Genomic DNA, 25,403 nt, shown 5'->3' with positions numbered 1-25,403 from the left:
TCGTTGCAGTCAACATATGAGTCACTGAAGATGTCTGTCGCTGTGGCAGACAAAACGTTTTTTTTTTCTGCAAGTTCCTTTCAACCACGGCAGTCCAGCCCTGTTGTGATGATTGGGTTTTCACTCAGGCAAATATTCTCTTTCTCGAGTAGACATTGGCATTTTCAGATAGAAGGAGCTTCGAATACAAGGTTTCATTTATTCATCAATTTGTATTTGTTCCCTTCAGAAAAGTCCCCCTCAGATTTTTTGGTGTATCCTTGAGCTCTATGAGCGATTCAATAGTCTCTTTGGGAGAGAAAAAAAGTCGCAGGGGACCAATTCTGGTGAAAACAGTGGCTGAGGCATGGTATTGTTTCATGAACAAGCAATGAAGAGTGAGCAAGTGCATTATCATAATGCAAGAGCCATGAATTGTTTTTTCATCATACCAGACGTTTGTTTCGTATTGTTTTCCGGAAGCGGCGCATAATTTTTTTATGGATAAAACACAAGCACCACAGGAAAATCCTAAAGGCACTCTGACAGCAATTGTAAAAAATCAAAAGTTGCTGAGGTGTTTACAGTTTTCTGGTTCGGAACAGTGTTCAAAACTCTTGAGAAGAAGCCTTTGCAGCCTCGATATTCTCAGAAGAAAGAAGAATTAAATAATGAATATGTTCAACCATTTATTCGATTTTGAATGATGGATGTGGTGAGCAATAATATATCAGGTTGTTTTAAAAGTTCTTTTCATTTTCATGAGTCAAATTTAAACTGCAATATACCAATGAATACTATTACGTTTTTCCCTGTAGGATTACCAATGATAAACTACACTGAATAATAATTAAAATCAACTTTATTACACATTTATTGATACAACAAACTACGAAAACCTAAACAATTATGCAAATGTCTGTCGCCTTATAAGATCGCTCTGTACTGCACTGTCCGCGAAACTTCACTTCACTTAACTATATCCATATGCTCGTAGGTAACGTTTATATATGACAATCGAAGGCGGTAGGAAAATCGCCGGAATTCCATCGAAGCGGGTAGCATTATTCCTGAAGCAACGTCACGTTTAGAACAGCCGCGAGCGCACGTCGAGTTGAACACGTCACGATTGATTCACAATGGCCAGCGGTGGTCTGTGTTATTTTCTTTAGGGCATGTTGTGGAATTGGCCGCGGTGGTAGTGCGCCCGACTCACGATCGGAAGGTAGTGGGTTCGATTCCTGCCTCGACTTGATATTTTCCTCGAGAGAATTAATCTGGATGAGCTGGGATGATTCTGCAACCGTGTTAGGAATCACACGTTGAAAGATAAGTTTTCGTCAGTCTTTAGCTCGCACAAGTTTCTCAACGTCTGAGAGTTGTCTTTCGTATGGGGGCGACAGCTGATTAACGGTCAAACAGATTTTTTTTTAATTAACAGGTAACACAAATCGGATATTTCCGTCAGCATGAACTATGAACTTGACGAAGGCTGTTTTTGTCTGGTCCAGATTGGCGCATGTACTACCGATGATGAATAAACGGACGTTTTTGAAAAAATGTTACTCTATAGGTGAGAGGTCTGGGGAGAATGGTGAGAAAGGCAAAACTTCGACCCTCGATTCGTTTAATTTTTGGCCGTTGATTTGTGAAACATGCAGACGGGCGTTACCATGGGGCAGGATTGGACCTCTTCTGTTGATCTGTACCGGCTGCTGCTGTCACAAATTTCGGTACCTTTTGTCGATTTCCTCACAAAAGGACTGTGATGGTTTGACCCGGTTGCAGAAAGTGAAAGTGAATCACACCAGACACTACCCATCATACAGTACCCATGTTTTTTTATGGGTTTCAGGCTTTGGGTACCTTGTGGCTCATCGATGTCCAACACTGTCCTCAACGTCTTCTGTTCTAACGATCTAAAAATGGATCGTTTTGGTTGCGCAAAAGCAAAGAAGGGTGACAATTTCTGTTGATGGTTCAAATCGTGGAGCACCAACTTGCCGAGGAAATCGCTCAACGACAGCATATGAGCTGAGAAGAAGCAGAAAATGCAAATTTGGTGAAAATGAACGGCATCAATGTAAATAGTACAAAATTCTATATCGATTAGTATATAGCACGACACAGTAGATTGAATATTCATTGAGATATAGAGCTACAAAAACAAATGACATGTGAATGGACCAACTGTTTGAATGAACCCTACATAAGGATATGATCGTTGAAACAGAAAAAGAAAGTATGTAACTCAGTCTACTTGGCAACAAGAAATTGGGAACTTTGTGCTTCAGTATCCTGGAAAGGACAAGCCACCTATGAAGACCTGCTCTATGAGATCAACAAGGACAGTTCTCAATAACCATATACATATCTGAATAGCATGAATAATGGAATGCTTTGCTGACGACAGCATATTCCATTTGGATTCCAGGACGTCGACTGCGGATATACATCTTCACCGGTAGCAGGAGGTTGCATATCATAATGAGGATCTAGAAGTTATTTCAAATTGGACTAAAAGTAACTAGGTTCAATTCAATGTCACACAAACCTAGGCATCGATTTTTTTCAGAAAAGTAAATGTCTCCGAATAGGATATAATAATGACAGGTCAGACATTTTTACTTTCTGCTTCGATAAGTTTATTGGGTGTTGAAATGGACACCAATATGTATCTTCACTGGAATTGTAAAGGCTGCGCCTCAAAAGCTTGAAACACTGTTCCGAAATAGAAAACTGTACACACCTCAGCAACTTTTGATGCTTCATAAAGCTCATATCAGATCTTGTTTGGAGTATTCTCATGTATGGAGCTCCGCTTCTAAGCATACCCGGAAGCTGCTGGATACCATCCAGAAAAGAGTCATCCGCCTGGTTGGAGACGCAATCATGACTTGCAACAATGATAGTCTGGAACATCGAAGGAAGGTTGGAGATTAGTCTCACTTCTTTGTCTCTCTTGGCTATCTTGTCTCTCTTGGCACTTTTGATTCCACGAAGAGCGGTACATATCAGAAATACGCGACGGACTGTGGCTGCTCATCGATTTGAGTTTCAACTCAGTACACCTAAAACTTCACTGTTCAAGAACTCTTCCATTTTGAGAACTGCGTTTGTGTGGAATAAACTTCCTGAGCACGTTTTTCCGAATGGATTTAATCTCCAGTGATTCAAATCCAATGTGCTACTTTCGCACTCTCCTGTAGTGCTTGTGTTTCCCCCTTGAAAAAATATCAGAATCAGAAATGCTTTATTGTCATGAAACTTTAGGTTTTGTTGACAAAGCAGGCTTAAGAAATAAAACAATCTGAAACATCAACATAAAGATCAAGAATTTAAAACAAGATATTAATATGGCTCAAGCACACTTTAAAAAGTATATGGTAAAAATCTGTGATGAAAAATTTCATATCGAGTGATCCAAAGAAAAGTATGCACCTTGCTTTCCTCCTTTTTTTGTAACTTAACGCAAAAATGCTCGGACAGGTCAATTTTGCTTTTAAGGGGGACACATTTTAGATGTATTTTTCTACCTATGCCTTTTACCCCCCTAGCGAGGGTGAGTAACAACCCTAAAATTTTAAATGGAAAGTGGGGTCGAATGATATATCATTAGAAAAATTCTCTTTCCAATGATACCTAATTTATTGTATTTACTTGAATAGTTATAAAAAAAGCAAGAACATTCACTCGATATTTTTGGTGTTGATGAAAATGCGGAAAAAACGGGATTTTTATCACTACTACATTCCTCAATTTCTCTCGTGCGTTTTTTGGTTCAAATAACAACAGAAGATGAGTGTACAAAAAGAATTTATGCAAAGTTCATTGATTCAGTTCGGTTGCTTTTGAAATTATTATATTCCAAGCTTCATAATAGATAATAAGCTTTATCTAGCAGAAGTTTCTTTTACTCTTTGTCGAAACTGTAGCATGTTAACTTTCTGATTGCTATTATAAAAAATCGAATTTTAATTTGTGCTGTTAGCGGGATAGGAACAGGAATATTGAATGTGAGGCGAGTGGCATAACTTTGAGTTGAGTTCTAGATGTTATCTTTGTGTTTTTTGTGCATGAGGCAGACTGTTTCTGAAATAAAGAGGCAGTAGACTGGTGAAATGTGATGAGTTAAAAAAGGGGCTTACAGGAATCTTGGATTCAAGCTCTGGTAATGAATCTCACTGCTCTTTTTTAAATTGTGAAAACTTGACTCATTGAGTTTTGACAGCTGCTCCCCCAGAAACAAACTCTGTATCGCAAGTGGGATTCGAAAATTGCAAAGTATGCTTTTCTAGCAGAGTGATAGGCCAAAGGCTTATAGATAGACCTTATCGCATAACAACTTAGGGATAATTTTTTGCAAAGTATTCTAACATGCGTTCCAAATTTCAATTTGTTGTCTATGTTGTCTATTATGAAATATCGACTGGATATAAATGACTCATATGCAAGTTTGTTATTACATATTCAATGACATATTTATCAGAATTCAGACTCATATGATTGTCCTGTAAAACACATCTCGTCCTGTTCAAGAAATTATTCATGCACAGAACGTAAACTCGCTACTGACACAGAATTCGAAATTCGAGAGTCCCTTTCGAAATGGCCGGCCATTATTTCGACGTACAAAAAGCATCAATGGGGCTAACCTACAACCTACCCTCTAAACGAGATAAAAAAGTGCGCTCTTCCAATCTGAATCTTTTTTTAATTCTCTCTCCCGAACAAATGGCGAAACTAATCACCACAATGAGGTGTACACGACAAGATTCACAATCACTACTAATGCCCTACTAAGTGGTAATAAACTTTACAACGTTGGCAGACTTCGGAATTAATATTCTTCACAGGACGATGTACAGGACGAAGGAAACACGATTCGGTTATTCGCGTCACAGTTTTCCAGTGGACAAAGATTGTGGTACTTTTTAACGAAGGAGAGCAATGTATTTTGAGTTTTCTCTTCTGACTGATAATGTTTCTACTCGTTGAATCGAAATTTGGAAAATCTGAGTGAAATTTCTGGAGTTTGGAGTCAAAATTTCAAAATTTAAACTCATTTCTCAGGACGCATGGTTGAAACCCAAACTTTCAACTCTGTAAGTAAACATTTTGAATCCTCATTTGAAATTTCAGATAGAAAAATGAACCAATAAATTCTCAATTTCGAATTTGAAGTCACTTTGATTCCAATTTCCATACCATTCAACTATATACGTTAAAAATGAAAATTTGGAAATTAAGGGTCAAATTTTTTCAATTTCAAGTAGGAATTTCAAGATTTTCACTCAACTTTCGGAATTGACAATCAAAACTCAATTTTGACTCCTTATTTGGAATTTCGAGAGAAAAACTAAATTTACATACTCATTTGAAGTAAAATGTCAGCCTCTTTATTGTTTAACAATATTCGTTTAATGGGAATTTGAAAATTATGGGTCGAATTTTTTTAATTTCAAGTCGAAATTTCAAAATTTGTACTTCATTTTTGAAACTGATAATCAAAACTGGAAATTTCAACTTTGTTAGTTGAAATTTTGACACCTCACTTGGAATTTCATGAGAAAAAACCGAATTTACAAATTCCAATTTTTGAATTTGAAGTCAAAATTTCAATTTCTGGAAGTCAGCCTCATTCCAACTCCCATACAGTTTAACTATATTCGTTCAATTGAAATTTCAGAATTATGGGACGAATTTTTTGATTTTCACGTTGAAATTTCAAAATTTTCACCTAATTTTTGAAACTTATAATCGAAATTGAAAATTTTGACTTTATTAGTCGAAATTTTGACTTCTCATTCGGAATTCCAGATGAAAAATTTATAAACTCGAAAGTTCGAATTCGGAGTCAAAATTTTAATTTCTGAAGTACCGTTCGACAATATTTGTTTAATGTGAATTTGAAAATTATGGTTCAAATTTTCTGAATTTCAAGTCAAAATTTCAATATTTCTACTTCATTCTCGAAATTGATAAAATTTAAACTCGAAATTTTGACTTTGTTAGTCAAAATTTTGACCGTTCATCTAAAATTTCAAATGAAAAACCAAACTTGAAAATTCGAAATTGAGAATTTGAAGTCGAAATTTCAATTTCTAAATGGGAATTTGAAAATTATGGGTTGAATTTTCTGACTTTGAAGTTGAAATTTCAAGATTTCTACTTTATTCTCGAAACTGATAAAATCTAAACTCGAAATTTTGACTCTGTTAGTCAAAATTTTGACCCTTCATCTAGAATTTCAGATGAAAAACCAAACTTGGAAATTCGAAATTGAGAATTTGAAGTCGAAATTTTAATTTCTAAAATCAGCCTCATTCCAACTTTCATACCGTTTAACCATATTTTTTTAATGGAAATTTGAAAATTATGGGTTGAATTTTCTGACTTTGAAGTTGAAATTTCAAGATTTCTACTTTATTCTCGAAACTGATAAAATCTAAACTCGAAATTTTGACTTTGTTAGTCAAAATTTTGACCCTTCATCTAGAATTTCAGATGTAAAACCAAATTTGAAAATTTTAAATTGAGAATTTGAAGTCGAAATTTCAATTTCTAAAGTCAGCCTCATTCCAACTTTCATAGCGTTTAGTCATAGTTTTTAATGGAAAGTTGAAAATTATGGGTTGAATTTTCTGACTTTCAAGTTGAAATTTCAGGTTTCTACTTTATTCTCGAAACTGATAAGACCCTTCATCTAGAATTTCAGAGGAAAAACCAAATTTAAAAATGCGAAATTGCGAATTTGAAGTCAAAATTTCAATTTCTGGAGTCAGCCTCATTTCAAATTTCATACCGTTCAACTATATTTTTTTTATATAAATTTGAAAATTATGGATTGAATTTTTTGACTTTTGATTTGGAATTTCAAAATTTCTACTTTATTCTCGAAACTGATAAAATCTAAACTGAAATTTTGACTTTGTTAGTCGAAATTTAGAGCCTTCATCTAAAATTTCAGAGAAAAAACCAAACTCAAAAATTCGAAATTGCGAATTTGAAGTCATAATGTCAATGCCTGAAGTCAGCCTTATTCCACCTTGCTTACCGTTCAACCATATTTTTTTATTGAAATCCAAAAAATTATGGGTTGAATTTTTTGAATTTCAAGTTGAAATTTCAAGATTTTTACCAGTCCAGTACTCACATAATTGTTTTCCATTGTCAGATTTAACGAAGTCGCAATTGGTGTTTCGAAACTTTTCAACCTCTTCAACCACCATAGTGGCTTCTTATCAATGCAGTTTTCATGGCATCCATGCATCAACAAATTAAATGTCCTCTTCTCGTCTTCTGACCACCCCACCGTTCAAACTCGAACTAATGATCTCATAAAGCCTCCTGTGGCACTCCAGCTGAGCTATTGTGACTCGATTTTCAGCTTTCGTTCATTTTAATAACGTCTACATTTCACGTCGTCTTGAGAGGGAAGCTGCCGCTGACAAGGTGAGATATGAAGTGGTGACCATTATTATAGCAAATAAAGAATATCCAACGCTTTCCGGGCGGGGGTTATCGAATACGGTTCAGTTTCAGGGAGGCTGATGATTAATTGGGGCGATTTACGGATTATGATATATACTCAGAGAAAATTAACGGTGAATATAGTTATGATGATAGTAATTGCGTCCATTATCCAATAGTATTGACCTATTTATAGTCCGACGCGACGTGAAAATGAAAACTCATGTACAGTGTGGAATATAGGACACGTACCACAAAACTTACCCGCCAGGAAAAAACTTTTCACAAATCTGTAGGGAGTTGACTCACTTCAAAGCTATTGCAGAACCTACAAAGAAAGGACATCATAACTATGATTTTAATTGGGGGTCGATTTATCACTGCTCTGCTTTCAAAAAAGACGCTGATTCAGAAAATAAATACCTTCGAAACAACCATGACAAATTTTCTGAAAATTTGCAAAATGGGCAGAATTTCACCTAAAAACTTACCCGTGGGTTGAGCTACCTATCGGGTGCGTCCCCAGGTGGTGGATAGGGGAACGACCAGGGGACTTGAGGCCCTATCCGGGAACCCAATGTGGCATTATGGACGAGGTCGTCAAACTCCTGGTCAGTGGTAGAGATAAGTTGGGAAAGGAGAAATAAAACTTCCTAAAAGCCTTTGCAAAACATGCAACGGTAGACCAGCCTACCCAAGATAAGGTGTAAGAAATCGTGCCGATAGCTGAATGGCCGCAGGGTGATATGAGGTTACGAACAATCCCCTTGGGGAACTAGGCATTGAATTCAGCCCTACCCCTGGTAATGCAGGGCTCTGCAAGAGGTGACCAACTCTTCCCTTGCTACTCGTGGGAACACACATGAATGAAACAAACACAAAAACAAAAACAACAAAAACAAAACTCAATCTCGAGGCTGGACAAAAGTGCTCACCTCAAACTGAGGCGGTGGCTGGGGATGAACAGAAATGTCTACCCCAATCTACCGCTTGGAATGAGGTTGGACATAGCAGATCACCTCGTGATGTAATACAAAGGCCAAGGCCTAAGCACATTTGCGCCGCCGAGGCCAAAAAAAGAAAGAGAGCGGAGAAGGCAAAACGGGCAGCAACTATAAGTGGACCTTCCTCCTCCACTCCACCTCCAACAGCAAGGGCACTTCCTGCGGCGGGCGCCAAGAGCTCCGTCTTGAATGAAGGCAAGGAACCGCCCCTGCAGGGGCAAGGAACCTGCAGGAAAGCTCCCTCACGTGTGCACCTCCACGGAGGGAACCCCAAGAAGATTGAAGAAACCTTCGCGGAGGCCACCGTGAGACTACTCAAGGATACCAAAGAGAGTGTGTGTTCGGCGAGTAATGGCCTACAGCTGCCTCCTGTCCACCTGTCCACCTTCCTCAAAAAGACAGGATGGATGATGACCTAGGAGGACAACTCCTCAGGGGGATGTACAATGGGTCACATGTGGCCCAAGTGCTGTGGGTCTACCACTCACCCTCCCTATTCTACAGATACAGATACCTAAACACTTACCGTTGTCTTCCGACTCCTATACGGTGATGCAAGTTGTCTTCACAATCACTTGGTGATTGAAACATCATCTTCAAGAGGAAGATTCATTTTCTCTGTTGAAGATGATCACTTGGTGTTTGAAACACGTGTTGAGGTGTTGAAAATAACGATTTGGTGTTGGGAAAAACTCCAGTAATATTCATATGAATAGATGTCGAAACTTATATGTGATGTACATGCTATAACAGTTGGTTTATGATTTTTTACATAATGTTTTATGAAAATTCAGTGGTTCATATATGCGAATAAGAATATATTTCATGTGAGTTGATTGTACTCTTCAAATAATGTGTAATTCATAGATTCTCAAGTAAAACATTTGGTGATGATGAACTGAATTTCAAGTTTTTTTTCCATTGAAGTAACTACAGATGGTAATTACTGTGTTTCATGAATTTGTGAGAATAGTTCTTCTAGAAGAAGTCAAATTCCATAATTCTTCTCAACACTTCTCGTCTTCAATTCAAAAGACTGGTTGCATCTCATGATCTTTGGATGACTCCAAAAAATGTTGGTTATTGTAGACAGAGAATAGAGAATGAGAGTGAGAAGTTATTGAAAAAGGATGCATAATAACATGAGAAATGATTATCCATCTAATCTTAACCACTCAAGATTTTCAGGTATATTCAAGGACAATTTATTGAGGTCCAAAATTATATAAATTCATCAAAATTATTATAAACATCGACTATGATTGTTTAAGAAACCCAAAATGCAATGTGGGCATTGGATTATATCCGACAGGTATCAGTGCAGATTTTTTCACTGAAGTTATCACTGCAACTGCTGAAATCGATTTTCAATTATCTGAAACCGATCATTGAGTAATTTTTTCGCTGAAATTGTTGAAATATTGCAAAAAACTCAATAAAAATTTTTAATAGATCCTCTCTCTGCCCCATTCAATTTTGGACATACTTTTCAGGCTATCTGGAGATCATCAATGCTATCGAAGCTTGAGAAAATACTCATCAGGCTGGTATGAAAGACATTGATGAAATTATGACAGTAATATTGGAAAATTTTGAATCATGTTGAAAATTACAGAAAATTCTGGAAACGTTATGATTATGTTATAAAAACGTTTTCTAATACAGTTAATACAGTCCGCTTTGTATTGTAATGTATTGTAACGAGTCTAAAGCCGCACCTGACCCATACACCAGCCTATTCATCGAATAAATACATGACTCATCGCGAAAGAATGCAGTCTGAAACCACCGCGAAAAGTCTAGGCGAGTACTGAACAGACTACAGAATTCTACGATAGACCTTTACCGATATAAAAGGCCGGCTTCTCGTTCAGAGAGGGTAGTTGAGTTTAAAAAGCAAATCGAGTGGTTGAACAAGGAATCCAAATAGTGGAGATAAATTAAGTGTTAGTTGCTGAGTGTTGAATATAAATTAGTTTATGATAGTGAAATATCGTTAGAAATAAATTTGTTTAAGAAAGTAAATTCTTTAATTTGTTACAGTATCATAAACAAAATGTTTCAACGATTATCATGATGTCTTCACTACACTTACCCCCTTGTCCCAAGTACTGACCATCACGAACAGGATTTCCAGAATCTTGTTCTGCCTGGTGAAATGCCATTTCAGTCATTCGCCTCAATGATGCCACGTGTAGAGAGGGGCCTCGCGGTGGAACCTCCGGGGGAGCGGGTTCAGGAGGAGATTCTTCGTTAACTTCTATAAGACAAATAACGTCAAAGATTTTTGGAAATAGAACTTTGGATGAGAGATGTTGAAACTTTTTCATTCATCAATTCGAGTTTTTGGTATAAACCCCGTTATTTTTTAGAAGATCCCAGTTCTCGACTATCTCGTTTATACTAAAAGCATATAAACTTTCTTGTCATTTGAAAAATCGAATGTTTATTAACCTCAACACTGAATTTTACAAAAATACGTATTTTGTTAATTCATAGCTCACGTCAGACAAATCCATCCACTTCAGTACTCTCATTAATTTTTTTTTCCTACAATATTTTTAGTTTCCAGATCTTCAGATGATGTGGTGCTGCAGGTTTTTCCGGGTTTTCCTGCAGCTGGAAAAGCAAATGCGCCACTGAAATCAATGAAGTCGCCTCGGAGCGCCAATTGATTTTTATTGTTGTTTTCAGAACATATCAGAAACAAACATTCATGTTCCGTAAAGATTGGCTCATAAACAGTTATTCCATATTTATATAAAACTCCTGTAATACATGGACGTTCACCTCTATTCGCAAAGTTTCAAAATATGTGTGTAGTTGATGTGTTTTTGAATTCTAAAGTATTGGTTTCTACCTTTTCGGGTATACACAAATACCGCACATTTATTGTAAAACATAGCTGACGTCTTCATTATAGTGTCTACAAAAATCGATGAAAAATACTAGAGGTCTAAATTGGTTTGTAACAGATTATAACAATGAAAGATTATTGAAAATATCTCTGATCTTTTTATATTATTGGAAATGGATGCGGTAGAGCGAAAAATAGAAATTCGGCAATTCCAGTTTTTGGCGTATATTTTAAAAAGAATCACTGATATTCTCAATCTGAAAAGAAATTATTTCAGTTCACCGAAATAGAAAACTTGTCCAGTTCAACAGACCTTGTATGTTTGTTTGAAGGTGATTGACAATGTTTCATGATGAATTTCACTATTTCGGACTTCCATTGTCTATTATATAAAATGATTTGAAATCCCTGAAATAAAAAGAAGAATTGAAAATGAATGGCTGAAAATAACAATTATATTAACCAAAATAAACCTGAAATGAAATAATAGTGAAATAAAATACAAGTAAAAATAAAACAATTGAATGAATTAAAATAAAGAAATGAAAAAAGAAAATAAACATAAAAAGTGGAGAGATTCCAAGTCACGTTAGTTCACGATGTTTCGATTGTTAGTATCTGCAATCGTCTTCGGGTGATGACTGGACTGATTCCTCCAAAAGATGACTATTTATAGGTCGTTCGAGTACTTTCACTTATCCCCGCTTACCATTTTTCGCTTCACTGGTTCCGTGGGAGATGACCGTTTTGGCGGCAGTTGGCCATTTTTTCGCTTGATGATGGGTTTCCATATATTGCGTATTTCTACGCTGGCTTGGCTGAATACGTTGTTGGACAACATGTATGCGGCTTCCTTGAATTTTCTCCTAAACCAATGTTCCTCTCTGTGCAAGATCTCAGCTTGGGTCCACTCGATGTTGTGTTGATGGGTCCAAACATGGTCTGCTATTCCTGATTTGCTGGTTTCCCCTCGCTGTGTGTTTTTCTTGTGCTCGGCAATGCGAACACTCAATGGCCTCTTAGTTTCACCAATATAGGATTCTCCACACTCACAGGGTATCCGGTAAATGCAATTTTTGGAATCGCAGTCCGCGTTTGGTGGCCTGGTTTTCGTGAGGCTGCTACGGATAGTGTTTCCGGATCTGAAGCAGATTCAGATGTTGTACTTGGAACCAATTCTTCTTATCCTCTCCGATAATCCTCTGATGTAGGGAAGTGCAAGCACTGGTTGTGACGGCTTCTCTTCCTTGCGAGGCTCCTGCTGTCTTTTAGCCAAAGTCTTTTCTACCATCACTTTGGAGTATCCATTCCGCTGAAGATCATTTTTGATGATGTCTAGTCCCTTCTCGAGACCTTCCTTTGTATTACAGAGCCCAAAAGTACGGTCTAATAGAGTCTTGATGATTCCTCTTTTAGTCGATTGATGATGAGACCTTGTATGTCTTACAGTTTCAGAGATAGTAATTGTGTAATAGGCTGAAAAACGGCCAGTTTATTTCATTTAACAGAAATTCAAGTCTCTGAAGACAAAAGTTCAACATCTCAACAAATTGGACAAGTAGAATTTGGATACTAACCTTATGATGCTAACCAAGTTAGCATCTGGTATTTTTGGGAAAAAAAGGTTTTAAAAAAAACTTCTTTTCTCAAAATTTTTTATAACTGTAGTTTCTTCCCAACACCAAACCGTTATTTTAACACCTCGACATGTGTTTCGATCACCAAGTGTTCATCTTCTAGAGGAAGATTTTCCTCTTGAAGGTGATCACTTAGTATTTTTGTTTCGCTATGGGAAAAATGTTTGCAATATATTTCAACAGATGCTAAATGAATTTTCTCACGCTGTATTCACAAATAGCAGATAATTGAACTGGAAAATATAAGCAATGGCTTTCGAAAAGTTGAATGTGATTGATCAAGATGTGATCAATGATTGTGATCAATTGAATGTCTATCAGATTTATTCTGTTGATTTCATAGGCCATACACAAATCACCTGCAGCCAAACATGTACCCAAAGAAGGTACCTTTTTTCCATCATCCTTTTTTCAGAGAAACATAATTACTAGACAAAATTCAGAATTACTTCCCAAGAGTTAATATGAAGGCATTAAAATTCAACTACACAGAGAAAGTTTCAAAAAATAGGAAGAGAAAATTAACATACATGAATTCTAGCTCCCTCTTCTCAATCGCACATGAATAGGGCCATTCAATTCAACCAATACAAATGAACTGTCGCCCACTATCAATCGTGAAAATTCTAAAAGTGTTGTGTCTGCTGTAATGTAGCCTTTCTAAGGTTGCCTCATCCTTTGATAATATCTACAGCAGGAATAGGCGAAACGTTAAAAATGGAACTGCAGGGACAAGCAGAAACCCAAAGAATAGCTTTGACACATCCATCAGTGAAGGTTATTATCAAAGGAATCATAAATTCCTTTTTGGCTTTCATGTTCACACAGTGAAATATTTCACTATGATCTAATTTTAGATTGAGCAATAAAAACACATTGATTTTATTTTTGAAGATTCTCAATCCAAAGCTCAAAGAAAATTGCTAACATCAATGCATTTTTTGAATTGGCACCCCAGGATTCGATTTTGTTGAAATAAAAATAAGCAATGGGCTAGAAAGCGAGTCAATAGTCACTTCAGGCTGGGTCATGTGATGAACGTGATAAGAGTAACATATTTTCCTGTAAAAATTCTACTCCTCAGCAGCTGGAGTATGATCTCACAGTTTAGTCAATGTACAAACTTCATTATATCTAACTAAGAAAAATATTTGAAACTTGTGTTGCTGATGAACCCATGCAGAGGGAAATACTCAGATATTAGGCTAAAATCTGGATTATAAGTAATTTTTCTAACGACAATCAAATCCAGCGTAGAAAAAAGTCCTTCATTTCTGGATGCTATCAGCAACAAGTGTGATTTTTCATGTGTGTGACTGGGAAGTCTTCTCTGGTTCTTCTCTGGGTCTTCTGCGCGGTGACGTACATGTAGACGAACTGTCAAACACTACTCAAATAGCTTAAATTCAGTTCATTTCAAGTATTGATTGAGCATTTCTGCTTAATTGTTTCATCATAGATTTCCATCATACCTTTCAATGGTCGTCATTGGACATCGTTAATATACAAAATCGAAACGATGTCTCCATTCCGGACTAGAGGATGAAATGAAGGTGAGTGAATGGAAGTGTTCTGAATAATTTTTCCAATTGAGAAGATTCTAGTATTACATTATATTATTTTCCATCGTCAGAATCGCTCGAAAATTTGAAAATTTGTTCCTCGAATTTCTAGGGCACTTGTGAAATCAATAATAATGAATTCAGTTTATGAAATTTGTTAGAACTATTGATATGTTAGATCAGGTCCAAAGTGAGTGGGTCTATTCGACCCTTCATCGCAACCCGCAAGGGTTCATTGTGGCTCACACCTATTCACACTCGACCAAATAAACACAGCTTCTTAACGGAGCTGATCATTTTGTACGGTGAGTGGTCTTTCAGGTTAAATGGTAAAAATTCGGCTCTGCCGAGCTCTGAAAACCTGATTTGGTTCCCAGCGGGGCAGGCACCTCTTCTGTTTCGTCATTTTCCAAACAGAGGCCACATACACTATCCTAGAGTCTCTGCATATGATGCATGCAAATGACAGTGACCTGTAAGAAGGCCTGTTAGACATCGTAGTTCATCCCTACTGTAGTCCAACAACTGTTTGGTATCAAGCTTCCAGGGGTGAATAAACACCTTGGAGTTAGCCAATCCTGGAAGATTCTGGCAGAAGTCCATACATTTTCTTGCCATCCAGCAGCCTCATTGCTTTCCAGGCGAGTATGGCCAGGAATACAGATCAGAGACAAGCTGTTCAGTCTTCCTATCGAGGAGAGTCGTTTTTGTAAATTTCCTACTAATTTAGACATTGCTCGGTAGGAGTCAAGAGCTTCCAAAGCTGCTTGACTACCCGAGAATATTTACTGGCATGTCAGTCAGAAAAAGAATCTGCTTATATTTATGGAATACATGAATGCTATTTGAAAATATCGATAACATATTTCGAAAACATATCATGTATACGCAACAAACGTTATTTGTTTTTATAATTACTTCACACAAGAGTTTCCACTTGACAATAGCAATTAAAATGTTACAAAGCTCAGAGCAGAATTGAACGTGGTTATATCAAACACGAAAAATACACGTTTGATGAAATAACATTTACATAGTATCAATTCGAATAAATTTACATGCTGTTATCTCCATTTGCATGGGCTTACATTTTATGAATTTCATGAAAATTCATAAGTGATTACTGCGGCCCTCTTCAAGTGTAACGTAAATGAATTCTCCAATTAAAACGAATCGAGATTTCAATCGTTGTGTTTACTTTGTTTTTTAGAATTCGTTCCTTACCAACACAAACATTTGTTCTAAAGGAACTTGCAGCGTCACAGAGGAAATGATTATTCACGTCTACTGGTTCGATTTGATGCAACAGAGTTGCGATTTCAGTTGTCATCGAAAAACCTTGAAGGATTTCTACCGAAACGAGAGCGCTCCTGTTATGAAACATTCTGATTGGAAAAAAAATCAGTACGAAGTATTATCGTTATTTCTTTCGATCAAAGACTCGCTCGTTAATTCTGAAGTCTTTTTATTGAAAATGTTGCAAAATCAACGTAATTTTTTTGAAGGGTTGAGAAAATTACAGCTTTTGTCTACCTACTTCTCTAACTTCATATAGAAAAATGTGGAAAACTTTCAAAGAAAGTAAAACAGCTATCAATTTTGAAAAATTAACTCGGTTTCGAGAAGGCTTTCCTTTTCGAGAGCCAAAGCCTGTCTTTCCCAAAAATTATTTTTTGCTAAAAATATACTCCTTCCAATTGAAACAAGGTTCCTGTGGTTGAGATTCATTTGAATGTGCGAATGAATGTAACATAGAGTCGTAATTCAATGCTTTGTCTCATAATATCATCCAGATTTGATGCTGAAGAAGCGATAAGGAAAGTATCTCATTCTGAAACATCGGATGTCCACTAGTGAGGATGACGGTGTTTTTTGTAAGTGAAACTTTACCTCTTTCATTCACTATATTGTGTAGCAATCCTGTGAATGATATCTGATTCAATTCCATAAGAAATATTTGAAATACAAACTGAATACCCGTGGGTTGGGCTACCTGGCTGTAAAGCCAATGTGGTCTTACGGACGGGGTCGCCAAACTCCTGGTCAGTAGCCGAAATAAGTAAGGCGAAGGAAACCAAAACCCCCAAAAGCCTTTGCGAAACATGCCACCGTGGACCAGCCTACCCAAGCTAAGGTGTAAGGAATCGTGCCGAGAGCTGAATGGCCACAGAGTGATATGCGGTTACGAACGATCCCCATGGGGAACTGGACGAAACCTTATTGTAATCAGCCCACCTTTGGTAATGCGGGGCTCTGCCAGAGGTGACCAACTCTTCCCGTGCTACTCGTGGAAACACACATGTATGAAACAACACAAAAACAGAAACAACAGAAACGAAAACCAATTCCGGGGCTGGACAGAAGTGCTCACCTCAATCCAAGGCGGTGGTTACCGCTTGGAATAAGGCTGGACATAGATCACCTCCAACAGCAAGGGAAATTCCTGCGGCGGGCGCCAAGAGCTCCGTCTTGAATAAACGCAAGGAACCGGCTGCCCCTGCAGGAAAGCTCCCTCACTTATACACCTCCACGGAGGGAACTCAAAGATGGTTGAAGAAGCCGCGCAACGACAGTCATATTGCTGCACCTTTCAAAACCTTCGCGGAGGCCACCATGAGATACCTGAAGGTTGCCAAAGAGAGTGTGTGTTTCGGTGAGTCTTGGCCTACACCTGCCAATATGAAGGAGATGTCTCCTAGTGACCTGTTAACCTTCCTGGAAAGGACAGGATGGACGATGACCTAGGAGGACAACTCCTAGGTAGGATGTACGATGGGCCTAAGTGCTCTACAGATACAGAACCGTGACGACTGATATATTTAAACAGCTTATGATCAAGGTTTGAGTAGTGTTTTGGTGTTATTTGATTTTTCCATAGCTTTCGATACCATTAGTCATGAACTGCTTTGTGCTAAATTGAGATATTATCGCTTTGATAATAAATCAACATTTTCAATGTGGAATTATTTCTTTGGTTGATGATTCGTACTCATTAGAATATGATATTCTTTCAGGTGTCCCGCAAGGGTCTAGACTGGGTCCATTACTTTTTATTATATATACTGCAGATATTTTGAAAGAAATAGGAAACTGTGCTTTCGAACTTTCGCAGATGAAACTTAGGTTCATGTCAGTTTTCGAACTGAAAATTAATTTAATAAAATCAAGAGAACATCAGAACAACACAACTTAAAAAAATCTAAAGTGTTATATTTCGGTAGTAAAAATAAAATAAACTACATAAAGGATAGTTTCTATCTTCAAATTGATAATACTCTATTGGAAATTTGTAATTTAGCCAGAAATCTTGGTTTAATATTAGCTACAGACATGAGTTTTTCTTAGTAATCGTTATATTCATAACTTCAAAATGAAATGAACGTTGTGTGAATCACTCGTCCTGAATTACTTCAACTATTGTGATTTCATTTATGGACCATATCTGATGAAAGTTGATAAGGATAGAATACAAAAAGTGTAAAATAGCTTAGTTTTCTTTTCTTCACGGCTAGAACTAAGATACCCTTTTGGTACATTGTTCATATTGATAATCATTATTTTTTTATATGTTATAAGAAACTATAAATGAATTATTATTATCATCAATACAAACAGAAAATTGACGAATTTTCCAGTTGTGGTACTCAGCACCATTGACCTTTTGTCGTTTTGTCTCAAACAAAATTATTTTCAATTTAACAATAATATTTATTCCCCCTCAAAAGATTCAATTATGGGAAATCCATTAAGCCTCTTACTTGCAGAAATTTTCATGGATAATCTAGAGTAGTCGATCTTCAAACATCCTTTGATTAAGAATTTCTTGTATTGGCATAGATATATAGATGACGTTTTGGTATGTTTTACAGGTTCTGAGAGGCAATTAGATACTTTTCATAGGGATATTAACAAAATTCATGAAAACATTAAATTCACTATTGAAATAGAAGCAGACAACTCAATCGATTTCTTGGACCTAACAGTTAGTAGGAGGAACAACAAACATGATTTTTAAATTTATCACAAACGAATATTACTATACATTACGATTCTACTCATCCTTATCATCACAAAGTAGCAGCTTGAAATAGTATGATTCACAGATTAGTCAATGTTCCTCTTTCAATAGATAATTTCAATGGAGAACTTGATATCATCAAGCAAATTGCGGTTAGCAATGGGTTTAAAGCCGAATTAATAAACAAAATATCTGAGGAAACACGATATTGAAATTGCATATAGAACAAGTAATACATTGGAAAAGTTACTTAAAAATAATAGGGACAAAACATCCAAATTCGAGGAATCAGGAGTATATAAATTAAAGTGTGAAACGTGCCAAAAGGTATATATTGGTCAAACTGGCGGAACATTTAGGAATACAATCCAGGAACATCATACGAGCTATGTACATAAGAAAACAAATTCAACATATTCAAATCATCTTCTAGTACAAAATCATATCTTCAACGAAGAGTTCGAAATTTTGCACATGGAAAATGAAGGTTTGAAACTGAATCATTTGGAAGCAATGGAAATTAATGAACTTAAAAATTAAAAACTTCTAATGAATGACCAACTGGATTTGAATAGATCATCATTATTGAACTTGTTTTCTTAAAAACCGAGAAAGGATTATTATTGATGTAGATGTGAGGTAATATGTTTCAGGTGATCATAATTCAACAGGTACCTTAGGTAGAAGTTTAGGTAATATTTTGGAAGTAGTCTCGATTATGGTTATCTGTAGTATATAAGTATTGATGTAAGAAACAACTTGAAGTATTCAAATCACTTGACAAAGGCTACTGTGCTAGCGAAATATGTTGTGATATATTTTTCAAATAAAGTTTGTGGAGATTAAATCGTGAGGTCTGTTTCATATTTGTTATAATCTGATATGAACCGATTTGTAGTGCAACTTTTCGTTCTCAAATTTAATCATCAGCTTCATTTTTTCGTAGGAAAAATTACTGAATGAAACAGGTCATTGATGAACAACAAAACTGTCTTAGTCAAAAATGCAACAATAGGGATGAAATGAATTACCAACCTTTCTGCACCATAAAAACACTCTGATTTTTTCTGTTTTTCTGTTGAATATTGGAATACCACGTGTCGTAACATCATTTAAGTTCTGCGAGTAAGCCTGAACGTGAAATTCTCAGATTTTTGTTCGAATATGAGATATTCGAAATGTAATTTTGGGCATTGTCCAAAATTGAAACGCAATATTGTTGCTCATTTTCAACTTTCCTTCTCACAGAAAATATTTTTATATAGGATCAATTCAAACCCCTCTCTACATGTGAACTCAAAAACCCCTTCAGATGCCTCGGACTATCTCGAACCAATTTACACAATGACCAATGAGAAAATCGTCAGAGAGAGCGTAACGCCAACTGTTAATAGAATTAGCCCGACATTGGAGTTATGGTAATGAATGATGACTCGTAATCAGCTTTGAAACTAGATAGGTAGCTCCACTACAAGTATTTCACATCAGTAAACAAGATTATGGCATTACCCTGTGAAATCAGTCCCACACGTGGACATGGACATGCACCAGAAAAAGAGAAGTTGACTTTGTCTCACTCGATTTCGAGAACGGGAGATGGCAACTGAATTTTGTAAATGTTAGCCCGATGTGCGATGTCTCTCATTCACTTTCAGGTTACCAATTGATTGAATATTCAAAATCAATTCCTAAAACGTCCTCTACTAGTAAATAAATAATCAATTCTACAGGACCTGTAGTGTGATGAATGATAGTAATTTACCAAACCACAGTTAGGTTTTGCCGATAACGACCGCCATCAAAATGGCATGTGGATGTAGTGGTCGGAGTGATGTCCAAAAAAAAAGCTGTATTCTGAAATGGAGTTTAGTTCGAATGAATATTGAAGTGAAAGACGTATTAAGAGGACTAGCTCCCTACGCCAGTAACCAGGCTGGATGTCCAGGGATTCGACGAGGACGTCAGTTCGATAAGGTGTTATTTTCATCCGAAGGATTAAAGTAAGGAAGCGAAAAAGTGGATGAAAAAACTAAGGTTGACAGCATTGCTTCGAGCAAGACAGCTGCGCCCCCTGACGAAGCTTCTGTTCACTATGGCCAAATGCGATCGAATGAGAAGCAAGAGCCATAAAAATTTTAGAGAGAGAACAAAAGAACAAAATTTTGAATATTTCAATTCTTATTTATATCAAATATTGAAATCCGAATTAACGGAAACATACTTCTTATCTATACAGGTTGTTCACCCAACTCCTACCTAACCTAACTACGGAGTTGCCCTGTTTCTGGGATACAGGGCGTTGAAGTTAAAAAAAACGGTTTTTATTATACAGACTGTTTTTTAGCTGATACCACTATTGCTATCTCGGAAAGGATAGGTCGTACAAAGACGGTTAAATGTAACAAAAGTTACCTCTTTAGGGATGCAACACAATTGTATTTTCAGATCCATAAAATCAGTTTGTGCCTCCATTTTCAATGATATCGAAAAATGACAAAAAAACTTTTTCCATTATTTTATGTGCTTTATGATCTGGGTGAACTCATTTTGGTATGCAACGTTTCGTTCATTGAATTCCATCATCAATATATTTTTTTAAATATGGACCTGTACATTTTTTTTTACATTTTCGTAGTCATTAAAATTCAAAATTCATTGATATATCACAACATCTATATTTACCGACGTTTCTTCCCGAAACCACGTCATCACTATCATTTTTTATTAAGAGCTCGAATTCTCGAATGTTACTGAAATCCAGAGTTCTCCTGTCGATAATGTCGTTCATTGAGATTATAAATATTTGTATTCAATGAAATCCAACTAGATTTCTGTCAGGATTATTTTGAAGAAGAGAGACCAATAATCTTTGTATCAATACCAAGCCATTCATAATTTCCAAATGTCTTTTGAAAATTTATAGCTACCCAAAAATTTATGTTCAGAAAATGAGAATATCAACAAAAACTAACTAATAAAAATACTGTATTAAAAAAGTCATATATGATTTTCACGAGAAACATGATAAGCGGTAATTTCTTTTTTTGAAGTAAACCATGAAATATACATGAATATGAATGTTAAGTTAATTGTCACAAACAGAATAAAAGTTATTCAAATAGTTGAGCGATTTTGAAGGAGAAATATGAATTTTTCCAATGACAAAAAAGTGGATATACTTGTTGTATATTCGAGATGTTTGAGGAATGCTACCAAATCTCTGGCAATGTATCAGGAATTGTATCCTGAACGACGACAACCTAATCATAGATATTTTCAACGAATTGAAAATACTTTACAGAATTATGGATCTTTTGAAAAACACTCCGACGGTTACTGAATGTGGTAGCAATAATGAAATCTGGGTTTTAGATGAGTTCAAAGAAGATTCACAAGAATGATAAAGTGACAATAATTTGATTTAGGATTTATGGAAAATAAAAAAATTGAGAACAAGGAAGTATCTCTGAGGGAGATTACTCATAATTCGGCCATATCCACTACGTCTGTACGGAAAATTTTGGAGAAGAATGAATTCAAGCCTTATCATTTGCGTTTAACGGACTTCAACAGGAGAAAAGTTTTTTGTAGATGGCTCATTAGAAAATTTCGCCAAGATAATGAATTTTGTAAAAAAAATTGTGGTGTGATGAAAGTACATTTACCAATAAGAGATGGTTCAACAGGAATATACATCATCATTGGCGACAAGAAGATGAATATTCACATAGAGTTACCAATTTTGAAGAGAGATATGGTGTTAACGTATGGCTTGGTGTTCTTGATAATAATATTATTGGCCCCCACTTTTTTGAAACATCTCTGATCGGAGAATTATCCTTGGATTTTTCATCAGGAACTTTAATTGAGTTATTAGAAGATTTGCCACTTAGCCTCTTGAGATAATATAAGTATTTCCAACACGACGGAGCTCCACCACATCGCAAGTATTTAGAACAAATTTTGAAAATATTGAAGGGTTGAAAGATTCATTAAGAAGTGCCTGCATCGTTATCACTCCACAGATGTTAGAGAACTGCCACAAGCACACTATTTCTAGAGCGAGTATTTGTTTAAGAAATGATGAAAGACAATTTGAACATTTGATGCGATATCTCGTGAGACGGTAACTTAAAAAATGTAACGGAAGACATTCCGTTATGGTTTCATTTTCTATCATTTATTATTTCGTTACATTTTCTTTCACAACTGTCTTTTTTTCAATGTTAGGTATTAACGATACTTTTAACTATGCGTTACAACAATAGTTTAATATTTGATTTCTCGTTGAATAAAAAAAGTTAAATGATAGAATATTGCTGATGTGATTTCGGGAAGAAACGACGAGAAATACATATTTTGTGATATGTCAACGAATTTGTAATTAGGATGACTACGAAAATGTATAAAAAAATATACAATGAACGAAACGTTGCATTGAAAAATAATTTCACCCAGATTATATATAAAGCACATGAAATAAAGCAAAAATTGTATTTGTTATTTTTTGATATTATTGAAAATAGAGGCGGTAGAGCAAAAAAATTAAATCTGTCATCTTCAGTTTTTTGCAAATGTCTCAGAAACCGTTGATAATTCCAAAGATCTGAAAATACCAGTGTGTTGCATCTCTGAATAGGCAACTTTTGTTACATTTAACCGTCCTTTTAGGACCTACCGTTTCCCAGAGAGTAATGTTGGTATCAGCTAAATAATACGGCCTGTACATATATCATAAATATCCTCACACCGATTTGGTTGAAATTTGCTACACTTATTTGAAGTGATAGGGCGCTCATTAGGCCCGAGCTAGATTGAAATTATTAGGTCTAGTGGCGTCTCAGTGGGAACCACAACCAATACTATTGAGAGAAAAAAGAACACCACTGACTTTTTTGCAGTTTTTTTAGAATAAAAAACTGAAAATACAACTTTTTCTTTGCTTGTGTTAACTTCATATCAAGCTTCTTTATCGAGAAAAAAAAAATTATCTAAAAACTTTTCATGAACAATATGAAATAAAGACCAAAAGTTTATAATAAACCATAATGTCCACCTTCTGATGATAAATACGACTCAAATCGATTTGTCACTGATTGTCTGTCACGTTGAAAAATTTCGCGAATCCTTATGATATTTCAATTGCCAATTAATCGATTCCTCAAGTCACTTACATCTGGTACAAGAGTTCTATGAACAAGCGCCTTCAGACGACCTATCGCCACTTTTTTAACGAAATGGGTAGATGCTCTCATGAAAAATCCATGGAGAATCAACCTGTTACTGGTATAGAAAATTTAGCCAATTAGGTAGTCACCAATAATTCCTTTCCAGATGTTCAAACCAAAATTGTTCCTGAAAATAACTTTCTCTAATGAAGTAGGGATTCTCGTCGGCCAAGAAATGGTCATTGTGGAAGTTTATAATAGCATCACATCAATCTTGGGTAGCAGTAGAGCTTGGACCCGCTGTATGTGATATGGTTATAGAAGGTCCCTCCTGAGAACGGTCTTGGTCTGACTTTCAGCTGCACCTGATACTATTTGAAGGATCTTCTTCTAACGCATCAAGTATAGCTTCTTCTAGTTCAGGCGTCGTTACAATTTCTGGTCTTCCACCACCTACATTTCCATTGAAACTACCAGTTCCAGATGATCTTCTATGTAGCTTTCTAAATGTTCTGGCACATGGAATTACTCTATCAACATATCTGAATTCTCCATGCTTCTTTCGCATTTCCATCCGCTAATTAATAAATGAAGTATATGTCAGCCAATTCAGCATTGGTAAAATCATTCATGATGGTATCACTGCTAATTAACAACGCTAACTATCACTGATATGACAACAGAAGCATGAAGGCAAAATGAGCAACTCATTACTTCAAATGACTGTAGCAAATTTCAACCAAATCGGTGTGAGGATTTTAATGATATTTCATGAATACTCTTTTTTTGTAAACGAAGTTTCCTTCACTTCTCCATGTTCCTTTGGAATATTCTCACATACTATTGTATAAGGAGAAGTAGAAAACCAAAATGTGACTTTCCAAGATTTTTGCAGTTCCAATTCATCTCCAAGTGAATGATCATAGGCATATCAATATTGAAGATAAAACCTACGGAATTGAAATTACTCACCATTGTTCAGTCGCATCCTCTGCTCATGATCAGGTCCATGGAACCCTATGTCGCCATTGGGTACTATGATATTATCAGCGCAGCTGTTGCAAGAGGTAGCGCTACTACTGGATGTCATGCCACCCCTATGTCTAGTTCTACTTGGCCGGGTAAGGGTGCTGTTGGATACGTTCTTTTTGCTACTCTGAGAATAGATAATGTCACCTGCAAAACATTTAGAAGTGAATATCCAGGAAGTAGTTCATAGCCCGAAGTGGAGGCGATCAATCGGAATCAGGTTCAACGATACATAGACATATTTCGTGAGAAGCAAAATTAACCAGTAGTTTACAGTAAGGTTTATAATAGTACTCACAATATAGAAAAAGGTTGTCATCAACACGTCACAAATATGAGTATAAACCAATAAAATCAATTTTGTAGGGCCTATGCCCTACAAAATTGAAAGAAGCTTTTCTATGAGCTATTAACATCGGAAATTACCGATGTTGATAGTTTATAAAGATGCTTCTTCCGACTTTGCAGGACATAAGCCAAAGTAAGTAGCAGTCTTTTGAAACTCACAATGGTTTATCAATGATTCATTTTTTGTGACTACTCCTTCTTGCCATACTGAAGACAAGTGGTTGATTTCGCTCGAAATATGTCTTTGTATCGTTGGACTCTCCCTTCATTTTGATGACTACCAAATATACATGTATATATTGTGGAGACGAGCTTATTCCGATTCTGA

The 25,403-nt window shown here is 36.1% G+C and overlaps 1 protein-coding gene across 2 annotated transcripts in view; it reads right to left on the bottom strand.

Annotated features, from left to right (window-relative positions):
* The window catches only part of Ten-a (Teneurin-a transmembrane protein), a 928,723-nt gene that overhangs the window by 488,791 nt on the left and 414,529 nt on the right, over positions 1-25,403 (bottom strand). For both annotated transcript variants that reach the window (XM_074176153.1, XM_074176154.1), the window contains exons 5-6: positions 24,671-24,874; positions 10,552-10,716 (exon numbers count right to left, since the gene is read on the bottom strand). In XM_074176153.1, the coding sequence (XP_074032254.1) occupies positions 10,552-10,716; positions 24,671-24,874 (369 nt within the window). The remainder of the gene's footprint in view (positions 1-10,551; positions 10,717-24,670; positions 24,875-25,403) is intronic.

Source organism: Leptinotarsa decemlineata, unplaced genomic scaffold, assembly GCF_025532065.1.
Source record: "Leptinotarsa decemlineata unplaced genomic scaffold, Ldec_3_MD MMD2_tig00001621_RagTag_RagTag, whole genome shotgun sequence".
Classification (NCBI taxonomy): Eukaryota; Metazoa; Arthropoda; class Insecta; order Coleoptera; family Chrysomelidae; genus Leptinotarsa; species Leptinotarsa decemlineata.
This window is presented reverse-complemented; position numbering and strand designations above follow the sequence as displayed.